General features: G+C 42.5%; 1 protein-coding gene across 4 annotated transcripts; it reads right to left on the bottom strand.

Moving 5' to 3' along the window:
- Nucleotides 1–1,155: 1,155 nt before the first annotated feature.
- Nucleotides 1,156–17,382, bottom strand: NDUFV3 (NADH:ubiquinone oxidoreductase subunit V3). 4 transcript variants are annotated; one of them, XM_006169418.3, is made up of 5 exons: nt 17,246–17,382; nt 15,534–15,654; nt 3,690–4,766; nt 2,356–2,426; nt 1,156–1,353 (listed from the first exon to the last, which is right to left on the bottom strand). In XM_006169418.3, the coding sequence occupies exons 1-5, from the start codon at nt 17,291–17,293 to the stop codon at nt 1,261–1,263; spliced, it is 1,410 nt and encodes a 469-aa protein (XP_006169480.1). In that variant the 5' UTR covers nt 17,294–17,382; the 3' UTR covers nt 1,156–1,260. The 4 variants fall into 4 exon arrangements, with proteins under 4 accessions (XP_006169480.1, XP_006169479.1, XP_006169481.1 ...); XM_006169417.2 differs by lacking the exon at nt 2,356–2,426 and having other exon boundaries at nt 17,246–17,381; XM_006169419.3 differs by lacking the exons at nt 2,356–2,426; nt 17,246–17,382 and adding an exon at nt 17,070–17,231.

Here is a 17,382-nt window from a genome sequence, read left to right as displayed (position 1 = left end):
CCATCTTCCTGGGGGCGGGGGGTGATTTCTCACTTTCCCTCTTTCTCTTTGGCGAGTATACACATTCTATGGCAAAAACCTAAAAAAACAAGATTATGTTCCTTCTTTGATAATAAAATGCTATACTACTATAATTTCTTTGCAATACAGTAGTTAAAATTAGTTAAAACTATTTCCAGGGGCCTATAAGTAGTGTGGTATTTAAGGTACTAGACTCCCACATGGCCGACCACAGCTCACTTCCCAGATCTGACAGCTTGCTTTCTCACTTTCCCTCTCTTTCTGGTAAGGACACATGTCCTATAGCAAATTTAAAAACAGTAATAAGGGCCAGCAGGTGGCATGGTGGTTAAAGGCACTGGACTCCCACATGGCTGACTACGGTTTAAGTCTCGGACCTAGCGGCTAACTTTCTCACTTTCCCTCTCTGTCTGTCTCTGATCTCTGATCAGACTGGAAAATAATAATAATGAAGTTAAATAACTCTAAAAAACAAAACAAGAAAACAGTAATAATAAAAAGTAAAATTAACTAATTCTTTAAAAAAGAATGATTTTCAAATTATTAAAAGCTAGGCCTGTAAAATTAGAAATGATGACATTTTTGGGACCAGCAGTTGGCATAATGGCTATGTTGCTAGACTCCCATGGAGTCAACTGCGGTTCGATTCCTGGACTGGTGGCTTAAAACTCATGCCAGGCATGTGTGCATGCATGCCCAAGATACTGAGAGGAAAATGGAGGAGAAGGGATTGTGGGGAGGAGACGCTATTGTGGAGTGGCCATCAACTCCGGTGGGGAGGGGTGACTTCTTGCTTTCTGTCTCTGTCTCTGTCTTTCTGGCAAGTGTAAGCACCCTATAGCAAAAATCTCTCCAAAAAATAAAAGAATTATGATATTTTTGACACCCATTAATCAGTTAAATGCTAAAGTGACTTCAGCATAGCAGAATCACACTGCTCTAACACACTTAAAATTATAATTTTATGGACTTATCTAGCTATAATCTTATAAGAAAAACTCTTTGCACATAATAGCTATCCCTAAATGTTGAATAAGTAGCAACAGTGTTACAAATTCACCATTCACTGTAACTAGTATAAAAGGGGAAGCCAATTATACAGTCAGGGTTTACAACTCTTGAGATTTTAACAAAGTGGATGTCAGGTCAATCTTTCAACTGAGAGCTCTTAGTGTCGAGGGGACTCCCGTCCAGAAGAGGGCTGAGGCATCCTGAATCTCAAGAGGTCTAGATTGAGGTCTAAGAAGGTGTACGTGGTATAGTCATGGTGTTGGAGGTTCTTGTAGGTGGTGTTGTCAAACGGCTCAGCAGGGGCCAGGACTTGTTCGGGCTCTGTGGAGGGAACACAATGCTTGTGAGAACACAGAGAAAGCTCTTTTTGAACTTCACTCACACAAAGACACTGATGTATAAGCATTCTTCCTAAACCCCACCTGTAATCAATCATCTAATTAGAAAAGAAAAGCCTGTGAAAGCCATAGTATCAAGAGCAAAACAAAGGTATTAGTGAAAATATATTCTAAAACATATATAGCCTACCTTACAAATTAAGAAACGGAAGTTACTATAATGTGTCTTAACACCTTACTCTGTGTACTTCTAGGTCCTAGATTCTCCAGAAGTTTGAAAAATAGAACAAGTATGGAGGTTCAGGTCACTGAAAGGTGCATTAAAAAGAAAATCACCTCTATTAGAAATCTATCTGTACTAAAAATAAGCCATTTCTATTCTGAAAGAAAATTTTCACAGGCAGAAGTTATTGGGTCGTCAAAAACTCACGATGCATTTCTGCATAGAAATACACATTATGACTTTTCCGACAACCTAATAAATTATTTGTAAAAGAAAATGTCCCAAAGCAGCAACAAAGTGAACCGTCCAAGCCTCTAATACAAGAAAATCAGATCAACTTACATGATTAACATGAGATGTGTAGTTTTTGTTATTTTAACTTCTTTGGGGAAAAAAATTGTTGGTATACCTTAGATTCACAGACTAAAAACACTCATTTAGCTTTATTTCTTTAAATGAAACAAAAAATACCTTAAAAGCCACCCACTTAAACATTTGCCCATCCGAAAGCTGAGAGTGTGGGGTCGCAGCCACAGAAATGGCTCTCCTGCCACATGGCAAGAGAACCCAAAGCCCCGACCCCAGGCCAGACCTGTGTGATGATTCTGACAGACCATGTTTTTGGAAGCCAGGTCACTGGGGCTGTCTCAGCTTCTCAAGCTGCACAAAAATAACTTAAATACATTTTTTTCACTATTTCAATGAGTCCCTAAAGTGTTTTTCATTTATCAGTTGTGTTAAATAAAAACCAAGAGCTGACACCTTTCCAGTCTGAACAGGCAGAGTATCTTCCATATGCAGGTCCGCCTCCAGAGTGGAATGCATTGGGAAGGCTGTCACAGAAGGGAGAAGAGGATTATGGAGCTCTTACCAAACCCAATCCACCTGCAAAGCAGGAGCCCAGTGGGTGCTAGTGCAGGGCTCAAGGGAGACACAGGTTGCTCTGCAGACACAGCCCCTCCCCTCAGCAAAGGGAGTATTTGCACAATAACACATCCATGAAATATCAGAAGCAAGCTTTTGTTTTCAAAAGGTTTGTAATCTGAAAACCCAATCTGTTTTTTGTCCGGATGGCTTTTGGATTCCTCTCCTTTGTGAGCAGAATGACAGAAAACAGTAGCATCAGGAAATGCAGTTCTGAGGTCTTCAGAAGTCTAGCAAAAGCTGGCACTCAGCATATTAATGAAGGGGGAGCAAATGGAAGGAAAGAAAACACACAAATTCTGCGAACATAATGCAACCAATAACAGCAATGTACCAGGTCATGGAAATGAGAGAGGGGAGGCTTCGGAAATAAAGGGCAGACACAGAAAGGAGCTACATTTGTTAGTGCTGGATGCTTCTGAAAGAAGTCTTGAAGAGCACAGATTCCAACTGAAGACTCCTCCCCCTGCAATGTTTTGCCATGACCCTCCCAAAGCATGTCCTTTATAAAGTTTAATGCTCAAGAAGAGTGTAACAAAACAAGAATAAACACGGTTTCCCTCAAAAAGCTCTCTGTAAAAGACTGTTACAGAAAAATAAAGCAACCTATTGTGTTTTTCAGGTAAATAAGGAAATGTCCAGCGAAATAATAATTATGCAGCCCCAGGCTGTCTCTCCATGGCACTCCCAGTTGTATCTGGGAAGCATGAGTTTCCTCTGTGTGTAGGAGGCTACCAGCCACCATCTAGTGAGGCTCCCTGGAGACGGTGACAGCAAGCAGAACCACTGCTCTTCCCCCCTTTTCATTCAGAGAGGTGAGCCACCAGCTTGTGAGAACCCTTGACACGCTCCAAAGTTAGGGGTGATGATGCTATATTGCCAATTTTTAAAATTTATACTGGTTAATAGATAGTCAAGAGTGTCAAGGGCGAGTGTCAAGGGCATACTCCCATATTAAAATAAATTCAAAATATTTTAGGGGTTTTACACATACAGATGTGTATTACCACAATCAGGATGCACCTCTCAGCTTAGCTGAGAGTGCTCTAGGCCATATTTCTATCACGGAATTGGGTTTTACTGTATCCCTTCTTTATAACCAGATAGAATCGGAAATAATTCCTTGGAGTTTGGGCACCCAGCTAGAGCACTTGGCACAGATCAAGGTATACCCTGTGAGGTGTCCTGCTCCTGCACCCTCATGCCCTTTGTCTCCAGCTCTGCAGCGGCCGCCATCTGACTCTCACGGGAAACCTCTTTACTCAGAACAGGAACTGTCTTCAAACCTTCTGGAACTGGATCTTCCACAATCTCTTCTTTGGCCTTCAAGCGTCCTTCTACTACCAGCTTCCCCAAGTGTTCTTCATTAGACAGGGGCACAGTCACCTTGCCATTAGGTTCTGGCACCTGGCTTTCCAGATGTCTTTCTCTGATCCCAGGAGGAGTGGCCTGCAGCTGCCCTCCTGCTCTGGCCTCTTCAGTCCACAGAGTGGGTGCTGGGTTGCCACTCAGCTGTGCAGACAAACCTGACTTTGCGGGATCTGGTAAGGTTTTCATAACTTCAGATGGCTTTTGGCTTTCTTTATCTATTTCATTTGACCTAAATATTTTCTTCAATTGTTTTTCCTCCATGTTTTGCTTCAAAACCTCTTCATCTACTTGTGATTTGGGTACTGTGGATTTAGGTTTAGCATCTCTTCTGTCCTCAGAAGGCTTCGTGTTGGTCCCTTTCTTTTTTGGCTGACGGGGCTTCTCTGGATACATGACGTCTGTATGTGGCTTCTGCGACACGGTTCTCTCTTTTGCTGATGTCATAATTTTGGGGGCTCTGTTTTCAAAGGACCGGGAGGCCTCTGGCTTTGGAAACTCTCCTTTGCCTTTGCTTGTCACCCGAGAATCAACTTCTGAGACACCAGCCTCCTCATCAGACTCTGAATCAGAGGAGCTGGATGAAGATGAAGATGAATCATCCCTCACTTTCCGGCCCTCCTGACGAGCTTCTGAGTCAGAGCCCTGTTTTCTGAATGGAGGCAGAACTTTCTGTGGAAATTCCACCAAAGTCTTTCCCGACAAAAACTTTGGAACCCTTCCATCCGTGAACAGCATGCTGTCTTCAGAGTTAGGGCTAGCTATCATCCTGCCTTTATTCACAACTGATGGGTAAGACCTGGGCGGAGGTAAGTTTTTAGACCATTCAGCTGCAGTCTGGGTGGCTGGTAGCGTGCCCCTCTCCTTTGGCTCCACTACATCTAGGAAATGGCATAAAGAGGAGCATTATTTTTAATACTGAAGAAAACAACTTCAACTCTTTAGTCAAAGTCATAGACATTTCATAACATATCAACTCGTTACTTATAATATCTCCAATGCAGCTGTCCTGAGATACGTTCCTCAGAAACCCATTCTTGAATGAAGGCCAAGTCACGTGAGCAAGGCAACAATAAGAAATGGAGATGCTTTTCTTTGCAGCTGAAAATTTTTAAAATAAGGGTCTTACCAGCAGTAGTAACAAACGTGTCTCCAGTTTTCACAATGACAGCTTCTTTGACATAATTATTTTGAGAGCTATTTCACCCAAATTCAAGATAGGTACACTGTAATAAAGATATTTTCAGATGACTTTTGAAATTATACATACATAATTTCTTGAATCCTTGAAACATTGGTGCTTGTAAATATTTTAAAAATTTGCAAATTGAACTTTCTGAGCAGAACAGCAAGACAAAAGACAAGAGCCTGGTTTGGGTTTGAGATATGCATGTGCCTGTGTTTAAGAGTGGGGGCAATTGGAGGGAACAACGGAATTTAAGTAAAAGAAGAAAGATCCTTCAAAATCACAGTCACTTGGGTAGTTTTCTTTCGGGTGGGGGGAGATTTTTTCTGTAAGGCACATGTGCTCACCAGAGAGACAGAGAGAGACAGATAGAAAGAGAGAAACCATCCCCCAGGAGCTATGACCACACTGCAATCCCTTCTCCATTCTCCTGTCAGGATTTTGGGCATGCACATACACACGCCCAGGGTGTGTAAGCCACTAAGTCTGGGACTCAAACCGCAGTTGACTACATGGGAGTCCAGTGATGTAACCATTAGGCCATCTGCTGGTCCTGTCATTTATTTTTTTCAGCCAAGAAAACAAAAGCATTTCATATTTAAAAAGTCTAAAATAATATGCATATTTCTGAAAACAGCATATTTTAAGCAAAAACCTCTCCAAAAAATAAAAGAAAACAGCAGATTCTAAATATTAAAACATAGAAAAGTGCCTATAGAAGTATCATATTTCATAGAGTTATCTGTGAAAAAAAAATTTTTTGGAGTTTTGCTACAGGGTGTATATGCTTGGCTGGGAGGAGGAGAGGAGTGAGAGAAATCACCCCCTGGGGGGATGACCATATTCCTATCCCTTCTCTTTCATGTTCCTGTTGGGATTTGGGGCATGCATGCACATACACCTGGTATGTTTTTCAAGCTTCTGGGTCTGGACTCAAATTGAGCAGTTGGCCTTGTGGGACCCAGCTGCCTTAATCATCACACCACTTGCTAGTCCTCAAATAATATACTGATTAGAGACGATTTCATTTCATTTTCTCAGGTGGTAGTAAACTTTTCCTAATCATACAGATTAGAAGAAAATTATAAGAAGAAATTTTAAAAAACAACTTAAAATTTTTATTTAACTTTACTTATTATTATTTTCCAGTTTGATCAGAGAGAGAGAAAGAGGGAGAAAGCAAGACACCAGATCCAGGACTTGAACCACACTGGGCCATGTGGGAGTCCAGTGCCTTTACTTCCACACTACCTGCCTACCTGCTGGCCCCAATAAACAACTTTTAAAGTATAAAGCAAAATGTTTTAAACATGTTACAGATGAGTGGATATTAAATCCAGAGTCTTTAAGTCAAGGAGCCTATTGTATCCTAAACAAATCTTAATGCTTCTTCTCTAACATGGAAACAATGTATAACCAACCATACTATCTTAATTGTATCCAAACAGGTTATTAATAGTTTTCTGGGGGACCGGCAGTTGACCGTAATGGCTATGTCACTGGACTCCCATGTAGTGGACCACAGTGGCTGAAACTCACACCGGGGGCATGTGCATGCATACCCCAGATCCTGAGAGGCCATGTAGTGGACCACAGTGGCTGAAACTCACACCGGGGGCATGTGCATGCATACCCAAGATCCTGAGAGGAGAACGGAGCAGGAGGGATTGCGGTGTGGCCATCCCCTTGGGGGGTGATTTCTTGTTTTCTGTCTCTCTGTCTCTCTATCTTTCTGGTGAGCACATGTACCCTATAGCAAACATCTCTTTAAAAAAAAAGAAAAAGAAAAAGAAAAAACGCTTTCTGAGTTCAGGAACCTGCTAACAGACTAATAGGAAATGAGGAAAGAAAGCTAAGGAATAACAACTAATCAGAGATGAGCCAGAGAGAGGCTGACAGGCACTGTCCCAGTGTCCACCCAAGTCTGAATTTGACAATACAGAAACCGTGCCAATGCAATCACATAAAGGAAAAAGGGCGGGACTCTGGATGTAAGTGTAGCTTTACCTAACCCTTTGTTTTCTTTCAATGTCTTACATATGTCTCAGGCAGGATGTCAATATCCTCCGACAATGTCTTGGTTTAATAGTGGCATTCCCTGATAAACAAATGTAATGAAACACAAAGCTACCTAAATGAGCCTAGCTGTGAAGGCCACTTCACTGTGTAAGACAGGCCTTGCAGCACCTGCTTCTCGCCCCTCAGAGACCGTAACAGCCTATGTAAAAGAAAGGCCTGCAAACACGAGGTTACAGTGCACAGACGGGAGCCTCCTTTTTGCCGCCCTACCTCCTCTCAAAATACAAGTCAAATGTCCTAAATCTCTTTTCTGCCTGAGTGAAAAGTGAAGTCACATGACCTCCAAGTTTTCAGTGGTCCCCCTCTCAAAAGTAAAATGACAATGGTGTTTGAAATAAATGAGCAACTGTAAAATACCTCTATATCTGTCAGTGGTCACAAAACTGGGCTGACCTTGCAGCACAGTGGTTAAGCGCTGTGCAGAGAAGCAGGACAAAACATGGCCTAACAGGATACAAATTCCTCTTCCGCAGAATGACCTGTTGGGCACATGCCCAGGATTCTGACAGGATGGAGAACTGGGGGGAAGGGGCCACCAGGTGGCGTGGAAGTTAAGGCAGCTGGATCCCCAACGCCGACTGCACAGTCTGAGTCCTGGACCCAGCAGCTTAGAAAACAGGTTGGACACATGTGTGTGCATGCCCCAGATCTTGAGAATGGAAGAGAAGGGACTGAGGTGTGGTCATCCTCCTGGGGTGGAGGGGTGGTTTCTCACTTTCCCTCTCTCTTTCTCTATTTCTCCAGTGGGCACATGTGCCCTATAGCAACAACTAAATAATAATAATAATAAATAGTAATAATAAAAGAAAAAGGACTTGGTGTGACCAGGTCCAGTTGGGGATTGCATATGAGCAAGCTGGCATTCTCTCTCCTCCTTATCAACACCTTGTGCACATGGCCCCTAGCATTGAAATTAAAAAAAAAACTAATCTTGGAAAACAAGCATGTTCAAAGATGTATTTGACATGACATGAAAGAACAAAGTTATTAAAGTTTTAATTTTATGGGGTCAGCAGATGGCGTGGTGGTTAAGGGCGCTGGACTCCCATATGGCTGACCACCGTTTGAGTCCCAGGCCTGGTAGCTGGCTTTCTCACTTTCCCTCTTTCTCTCTGATCAAATTAAAATAAATAAAGTCAAATATTTCTTTAAAAATAGTTTTAATTTTATATAATAATTAACTTTAAAAAAAAAACCCACAAATGTTTGACTATAAAATTTGTTTGTTTTTAATAAATGCATTAGAAATGGACTCTTCAGATGCAGATGAGCATACCAGTTAAACAAGGCTGTGGAGTCAGAATGCTTGGGTTCAAATCCAGACCTCCCACTGGCTCCTGTGTGACCGTGAGCAGTTGGTGAAGTCTGCCACATCTCGACCTGATCTGTAACACAGGGTTAACAGAGCACCTACTCACAGGACTGTTTGAGGGCTGGACCAGGTAATGTACAGGAAGTACTTAAGAAGTGCTCAGCCCTGTTCATAATGGTGAAATACACCACATCTTAGGGACCAGCAGCGTGGTGGTTAAGTGCTGGACACTCCCACATGGCCCACCATGGTTCAAGTCCCCTACCTGGTGGCTTGCTTTCACACTTTCTCTCTCTCTCTCTGTGTGTGTGTGTGTTTCTGTTTCTCTCTCTGTGTCGCTCTCTGGTCAAATTAAAAATAAATAAATGAATAAAGTTAAATAATTCTTTAAAGAAAAAAAAGAAATACACCACATCTCTATTTCCAGGGAGTCCTCACTTTTAAAGATGAAATAGACTTAGGAGGGATAATGAACTTTGGCTTCTTGACATACTCTTTAAAAAGCTACATGGAATGGGGCCGGCAGGTGGCACGGTGGTTAAGGTGCTGGACTCCCACATAGCTGGCCAAGGATCGAGTCCTGGACCTGGCAGCTTGCTTTCTCACTTTCCCTTTCTCTCCCTCTCACTGCCTTTCTCACTGTCCAGATATATATATATATATATATATATATATATATATATATAAAGCTACACGGAACTACTCAGTTAACAATGTATTTCTGACTGTTGTAAAACTCAGCCGGGTGATTAGGCTCAGTGAAACTGGAGAGAGCACCCAAAAGAAGACCCTTGGCTCTGCCATCGGCAGCGTTCCTCAGGAAGGAGGACCTGTGTGCTATGAATGGCTAGAGACTTTCCACAGAGTAAGGCAGAACCTGTCCCACAGCCTTGGGGGGGTCCTACGGCTGATGGTAAGGGTGAGTGCTTAGATTCCCCACCTGCATGCAGGAAACTTATGTTAGAGCGGACAAAATGACCTCTGATTGGGAGGCATTTAATTTGGCTATGTGCCAAGGTGGGTGGAAAGTATTTCCGTATCTTACACTGATGCTATGGGGAAAACAGGACTACACAGGTCAACTCAGGAGCACTATTTTTTTTACTCTGAACAGAGATTATTTTTTTATTTTAAATTGCCAGAGGCAGTATGCGCTTGCTAGAGAGAGAGAGCAAGAGAGAGTGAGCGAGTGAGCGCACTCCCCAGTGGGCATCATCATGTTGCAATCTCCTTTCCACTTCTCCATCCTGTTGGGGTTTTGGGCACATCCACATATGCACCCACCTGTTTGGAACTGACTCAGACTACAGTCAGCCATGTGGGATCCTGCTCCTTTAACTACCAGACTATGAGGTGGGCCCAGGAATTATGTTTTTAGATTATGAGAGACAAATATAACATGCATGGAAGACAGTTTAGTTCTGACAACTGTCTTCTCACCTGAAGGCACTTTTTTTCCTTTTAGGTTTTTGTCACAGAGCGTGTGTGCTCACTGGAGAAAGACAGTTAAAGAGAAAGTGAGAAATCATCCCCCCCAGGGGGGATGGCCACACCTTAATCCTTCATTCTCCTCCTGGAACTTTGGGCATGCATGCACGTGTGCCTGATGTGATTTTTCAAGCTGCCAGGTCTGGAGCTCGAATTGTAGTTGCCCATGAGGGAGTCCAGTGCCTTAACCACCATGCCATCTGCTGGCCCCCCGACCTGAAGGCACCTTACAGTTTACATGGTACGTATACATACTGCATCCTGAAGAATTGCACAACTCAGTCAGGACATACGACAAGCCTGCTTGAACATGGGACTGGCCAAGCAGCAAGCAGCTCATAAGAGCCCAAGGCTGACTACAAACCCAGTGTCCCCTACCATAACTGTACTCCAAGTAGCCACAAGATGGAACACCTCATTTCTACTCACAGATAAAAATATTTTTTCAAATGGGGACTCTGCAGCTCTGCCATAATATTTAAGAAACCATTTAAAGCAGATTTATAAACATATGAAGTAGGATCACAGACATAAGACAAAAATTCACAAAAGGATAGGATAATGTTAGTAATGAAATTAGACTGATTGCTTATCAGTAAACATTTAAAGAATGTCAAAAAACATGCCGGGTATAATACAAAATAAAAGTGTGTTGGTTGCACTTTTTAGGTGTGTTAATAGTATTGTTTTGTTTTGTTTTGTTTTGTTTTAAGAATCCTATCTTCAAGAGTCATAGAGGGTCATCTAATCATGTGCTGGCTACGGCAGCTGGAGCCCACACGGCCAACTGAATGAGTCAAGTGCCGGACATGGGAGCTTGAACATGCCAGGTGTATGTACATGTGTGCCCCAGATCCCAAGAGAATGGAGAAGGGACTACAGTGTAACCTTTCTCCCCCCAGTGAGTGATTTCTTTCTCTTTCTGTCTCTCTCTGGCAAGCGTATGTGCACCATAGCAAACAAACAAAAAAACAACACGTTAAAAAAAGACACAGGGGTAGGATTAGTGTTAAGGTTAAGGTTTAGGCTTAGGGGTTAGGGTTAGGAGGTTAAGGATTACGGTTAGGGCATTAAAAATAAAAAAAAGAAAAAGACACATAGGGGCCAGCAGATAGTGTACTGGTTATGTTGCTGGACTTCCACATGGCTGACCACAGTTCAAGTTCTGGACCTGGTGGCTGGAAACTCACACTAGGTACGTGTGTGGGCATGCCCAAGATCCCAGGAAGAGACTGGAGCAGAAGGAATTACTGCATGGCCATCCCCCCTGGGAGGTGATTTCTCATTTTCCCTCTCACTGTCTCAGTCTCTCTCTCTCTCTCCCTGGTAAATTCATGTGCCCAAGGCAAAAAAAAAAAAAAAAAAAAATCTCTCAAAAAAGGACACATATTGGGGTCAGCAGGTGGTATGATGGTTAAGGTGGCTGACCATAGTTCAAGTCCAGGACATGACAGCTTGGAAAATCATGCCGGGTGCATGTATATGTGTGCCCAATATCCCAAGAGGAGAATAGAGGACAAGGGACTGTGGTGTGGCCATTGCCCCTGGGGGGGTGGTGATTTCTCACTTTTCCTCTGTTTCCTTCTATCTCTCCAATGAGTGCATGCACTCTACAACAGAAACCTTAAAGAAAACGAAAGATGTATCAAAAACAATTATGAAGACAGCCAATAGCATGGTGGTTATGGTGGGTGAATCCCACATGGCCAACTGCGAGGTCTGAGTCCTGGACCCAGCAGCTTGAAAAACATGTGTATGTACCCAAAATCCCAAAAGAAGAAATAGAGAAGGGCCTGCAGTGTGACCATACTCCACAGGAGGATGCTTTCTCACTTCCCCTCCCTCTTTGCCTCTCTCTCTCGAGAGTGCACGCCATGCTCTAGCAAATTAAAAAAAAAATTACACACACACACACACACGCACACAAAGAACACTAGATTTAAGACCAGGGCAGGTATAGAAAAGAATTAAGTAATGTTCTCAGGTCTCAAGTTGATGGGGCACACACACCATCAGTGTGAAAGGCAGGCTGGGAGCTGGCACTCTCTTCAAAGTGTCAATATTTTAATATCTTAACGATGTCCTGTATGCAGATCAAGAAGAAGCAAAAGAGAAAAAAGACTCTCAATACTTCAAACATTCAAACTGAGCAAATGGTATTTTGATGAAAACAAGGCCAAACTCAATTATCATTCTGCAACCCAACATGAAGACTGAAGATTTGCTAAGAGATGGTATATATTGTATATTACTTCAAAAGTAAACCAAGGTGGAACAGGTGTAAAGAAAAAATAATTAACAGGCACAAGAATGCATGTAAATAAGTGGAATAGACAATGGAACAATATTACCATGGCAGAGTAGAAAAATTGTCGATAACTCAATATATACTGCCAAAAAAACCTAGTACAACTATCATCAAATGTGCACAACATAATGTTCAATGTTGAAAATGAAAATGTCTGTATCTCTGATTTGATTATTACACAGTATGCATGCTCTGAAAAACCATACTGTACCCTATAAGGATGTACAACGACTATATGTAAACCAGAAATCATAACTAAAAACAAGAAAGTAAACTAGAGTTTTGTAAATTCAGACTAAATGCAGTGGGCCCCGATTGTAACTGAATATCAATAATGAATAAGGAGTAGAAAGTGACTGCTGCATTTCCTATTTTCCCTTCAATAAGGATATACAACACTGATTCAGAGAGAAAAACAAAAAAGTTAAAAACTGGTGATAGGGGCCGGCAGGTGGCATGGTGGTGAAGGCACTGGATTCCCACATGGCCAACCGTGGTTCAAGTCCTGGACCTGGTGGCTTGCTTTCTCGCTTTCTCTTTCTCTGTCTCTCTCTCTCTCTGGTCAAATTTAAAAAATAGTAATAATAAGTGGAATTAAATAGATAAATCTTAAAACGAAAAGAAAAACAAAAACTGATGAGAAAGCTAAAATGACTATGTAAAGACCTGGAAACGGATCAGGCCTCGTGCACCAGCACTGAGTCATGGTGGAGAAACGCCTGCTCTGAACCCCCCTCCCAGCCCAGTCACAAAACGATGCCTGACTGTAACTGAGCAAGATCTGGGAAGTCACAGACCTGGGTCCCAGAGAGACCGAAAAAGGTCAGAGACTGGGGAAGGCAAGCCAGGTGGGGATCAGGTGGGGATCCTGCTACCTCACACTGTATGGGGTACATTCAGGGTCACATCAGAGCCATCTAAATGCCACAGAGCCTTAACACTTCATGGTTCACACTGTGGTGAAGTCTGGCATTTGGCAAACACACAAAGAACCACTTCAGAGCTAAAATGTAAATCAAGTCTATTACACTACTGAAGTGTTAGGTCTAAAATCTGCTACAGTTCTTATTATCACCTGGACATGGCTGAAAATGAAGAGTCATAAATCAGACAGCTAGGAAAACTAATTTCCATGCTTGATCTGTTTTACATTCTCTTTGCCTTACTTTTTGGTGGACTTTGTTTCTTGGGATTTGGTGGCAGTCCCTTTTCACTCTTCCCGGATTCTGCAGAGAGAGAAGCCGTGGAGGCAAGTCCTCGAAACACTGGTGCTTCTAAGAATATAGTCTGAGAAAAGAATTGACAAATAGGGATATTTAGAGTAACATTACTTATAACACCTATTACTACATATGACTGCTGTGTAGCACTACCACATAAGATGGCATATTTATTTTCTTGAATTCGCTAGAGGGCGTGTGCACTTGATGGTGACAGATCATATCAGCAACCCCCACGGGGATAGTCATGCCGCAATCCCTTCTCCTTCATTTCTCCTTTCAGGATTCTGGGTCCCTAGGTCTGGGACTTTAACTGCACAGCTTCCTAATGTGTGCTTAAGCTGCTTTAAGTACTATGCTATAGGCTGGCCCACAACGGCATATTCCATACTCCACAGGAGGATGCTTTCTCACTTCCCCTCCCTCTTTGCCTCTCTCTCTCGAGAGTGCACGCCATGCTCTAGCAAATTAAAAAAAAAATTACACACACACACACACACGCACACAAAGAACACTAGATTTAAGACCAGGGCAGGTATAGAAAAGAATTAAGTAATGTTCTCAGGTCTCAAGTTGATGGGGCACACACACCATCAGTGTGAAAGGCAGGCTGGGAGCTGGCACTCTCTTCAAAGTGTCAATATTTTAATATCTTAACGATGTCCTGTATGCAGATCAAGAAGAAGCAAAAGAGAAAAAAGACTCTCAATACTTCAAACATTCAAACTGAGCAAATGGTATTTTGATGAAAACAAGGCCAAACTCAATTATCATTCTGCAACCCAACATGAAGACTGAAGATTTGCTAAGAGATGGTATATATTGTATATTACTTCAAAAGTAAACCAAGGTGGAACAGGTGTAAAGAAAAAATAATTAACAGGCACAAGAATGCATGTAAATAAGTGGAATAGACAATGGAACAATATTACCATGGCAGAGTAGAAAAATTGTCGATAACTCAATATATACTGCCAAAAAAACCTAGTACAACTATCATCAAATGTGCACAACATAATGTTCAATGTTGAAAATGAAAATGTCTGTATCTCTGATTTGATTATTACACAGTATGCATGCTCTGAAAAACCATACTGTACCCTATAAGGATGTACAACGACTATATGTAAACCAGAAATCATAACTAAAAACAAGAAAGTAAACTAGAGTTTTGTAAATTCAGACTAAATGCAGTGGGCCCCGATTGTAACTGAATATCAATAATGAATAAGGAGTAGAAAGTGACTGCTGCATTTCCTATTTTCCCTTCAATAAGGATATACAACACTGATTCAGAGAGAAAAACAAAAAAGTTAAAAACTGGTGATAGGGGCCGGCAGGTGGCATGGTGGTGAAGGCACTGGATTCCCACATGGCCAACCGTGGTTCAAGTCCTGGACCTGGTGGCTTGCTTTCTCGCTTTCTCTTTCTCTGTCTCTCTCTCTCTCTGGTCAAATTTAAAAAATAGTAATAATAAGTGGAATTAAATAGATAAATCTTAAAACGAAAAGAAAAACAAAAACTGATGAGAAAGCTAAAATGACTATGTAAAGACCTGGAAACGGATCAGGCCTCGTGCACCAGCACTGAGTCATGGTGGAGAAACGCCTGCTCTGAACCCCCCTCCCAGCCCAGTCACAAAACGATGCCTGACTGTAACTGAGCAAGATCTGGGAAGTCACAGACCTGGGTCCCAGAGAGACCGAAAAAGGTCAGAGACTGGGGAAGGCAAGCCAGGTGGGGATCAGGTGGGGATCCTGCTACCTCACACTGTATGGGGTACATTCAGGGTCACATCAGAGCCATCTAAATGCCACAGAGCCTTAACACTTCATGGTTCACACTGTGGTGAAGTCTGGCATTTGGCAAACACACAAAGAACCACTTCAGAGCTAAAATGTAAATCAAGTCTATTACACTACTGAAGTGTTAGGTCTAAAATCTGCTACAGTTCTTATTATCACCTGGACATGGCTGAAAATGAAGAGTCATAAATCAGACAGCTAGGAAAACTAATTTCCATGCTTGATCTGTTTTACATTCTCTTTGCCTTACTTTTTGGTGGACTTTGTTTCTTGGGATTTGGTGGCAGTCCCTTTTCACTCTTCCCGGATTCTGCAGAGAGAGAAGCCGTGGAGGCAAGTCCTCGAAACACTGGTGCTTCTAAGAATATAGTCTGAGAAAAGAATTGACAAATAGGGATATTTAGAGTAACATTACTTATAACACCTATTACTACATATGACTGCTGTGTAGCACTACCACATAAGATGGCATATTTATTTTCTTGAATTCGCTAGAGGGCGTGTGCACTTGATGGTGACAGATCATATCAGCAACCCCCACGGGGATAGTCATGCCGCAATCCCTTCTCCTTCATTTCTCCTTTCAGGATTCTGGGTCCCTAGGTCTGGGACTTTAACTGCACAGCTTCCTAATGTGTGCTTAAGCTGCTTTAAGTACTATGCTATAGGCTGGCCCACAACGGCATATTTCCAATAGTTATTACAAGTTTCATAATATGTATTATGGAAATTTTGGAAAATACAAAAAAGGCTACAAGAAGAAAACAACAGAGTTCAAGGACAATCACTACTACACTTTGATTAAAGTCAAACCAAACGTTCTTTTGAATACTTTCTTATAGTTTCCAAAGATCCTATTAACTTACAAAATACGATTTCTTTTTTTTGGGGGGGGGATAGGTTTTCACTATAGGGCGCATGGGCTCGCCAGACAGACAGAGAGAGACATCACCCCCAGGAGGGATGGTCACGCTGCAATCCCTTCTCCTCCATTCTCCTCTCGGGATCTTGGGCACGCACACACATGCGCCCGGCATGAGTTTTAAGCCACCGGATCTGGGACGCGAACCGCAGTCGACTATGTGGGAGTCCAGCAACATAGCCATTACGCTAACCGCTGGTTCCCGCAAAATACTATTTCTTTTTGTAAGCTGTTTTCCTGTACTTACAAAGTAAAGTGTAAGAAATATGATCTAGCCATTAAAACAGATACAGATAAATAACTGGTAAGCACCGTATTGTATTAAAAATGCAATATATAAAATAAAACTATGACACCAAAAAAACTGCTTCAGAAGCATGTAAAATATAAAGATATGCTGAATATTGTGTTAATTCACTCAACAAATATTACCTAAGGCCTAATGTTCTAGCTGCTAGAGGTTCCTACTACGAACACATATTAAAGTTAAGACGTGTGTTTATGACTGTAAGCATGTCTATGTATGCTTATATGCACATAAAAAAGCTGAAAATTTTGGGTCAAAACTAGATACAAGACTAAATATGACAATATTTCCCCTCTCATTTGTACTTTTTATTATTTTGCAGTGAATAGTTACTGCTATGCTAACAAGAGACTTTCCATTTTTTAAACAGTGAAGTGGCCTTAGCTTCTTACACTATTACAGAACAGAAGCAGGGCTCTATTCGCGGGTCAGGTAAGGTATGTAAGCTAGCTTCCTACATACTTAACTGCTGCCAGGCCCGCCAGGCCCCTAGAAGTCCCCTCATTTCCTCCCTCTTCTAAACACTGTCCGTATGACGCCATGCGGTAATCCCACACCTGCCCAGGTGCTCCGGGTCCAGCCAGAGGGCAAGGGGCCATTCTGCGGGGTCGGTGGGCAGCCGAGCGAGTAACTGGAGCCTGGCCCCTCGTCCTCCGCCCAGGGAGCGGAGTCAGAGTCCGACTAGAACGTCTGGAGGTCACCGAAGGGGCCCTCAGGCTCCTCCTTTATTTACCTTCAACGCCCCAGCTTGTCCTTGCCGCAGCAGAAGCGAGGCCGCCATGGCTGGGGCAGCGGAGGAGCCGGAGCGGTGGCGAAGGTCGCACCCGGCTGGAAAGCGCCACTGCGCGCGCACGCCAGCCTTAAGACCCG

The sequence above is a fragment of the Tupaia chinensis genome, unplaced genomic scaffold (genome assembly GCF_000334495.1).
Source record: "Tupaia chinensis unplaced genomic scaffold, TupChi_1.0 Scaffold147038_1, whole genome shotgun sequence".
Taxonomy (NCBI): Eukaryota; Metazoa; Chordata; class Mammalia; order Scandentia; family Tupaiidae; genus Tupaia; species Tupaia belangeri.
The sequence above is the reverse complement of the archived record's forward strand: the minus strand, read 5'-3'. Positions and strand labels throughout refer to the sequence as shown.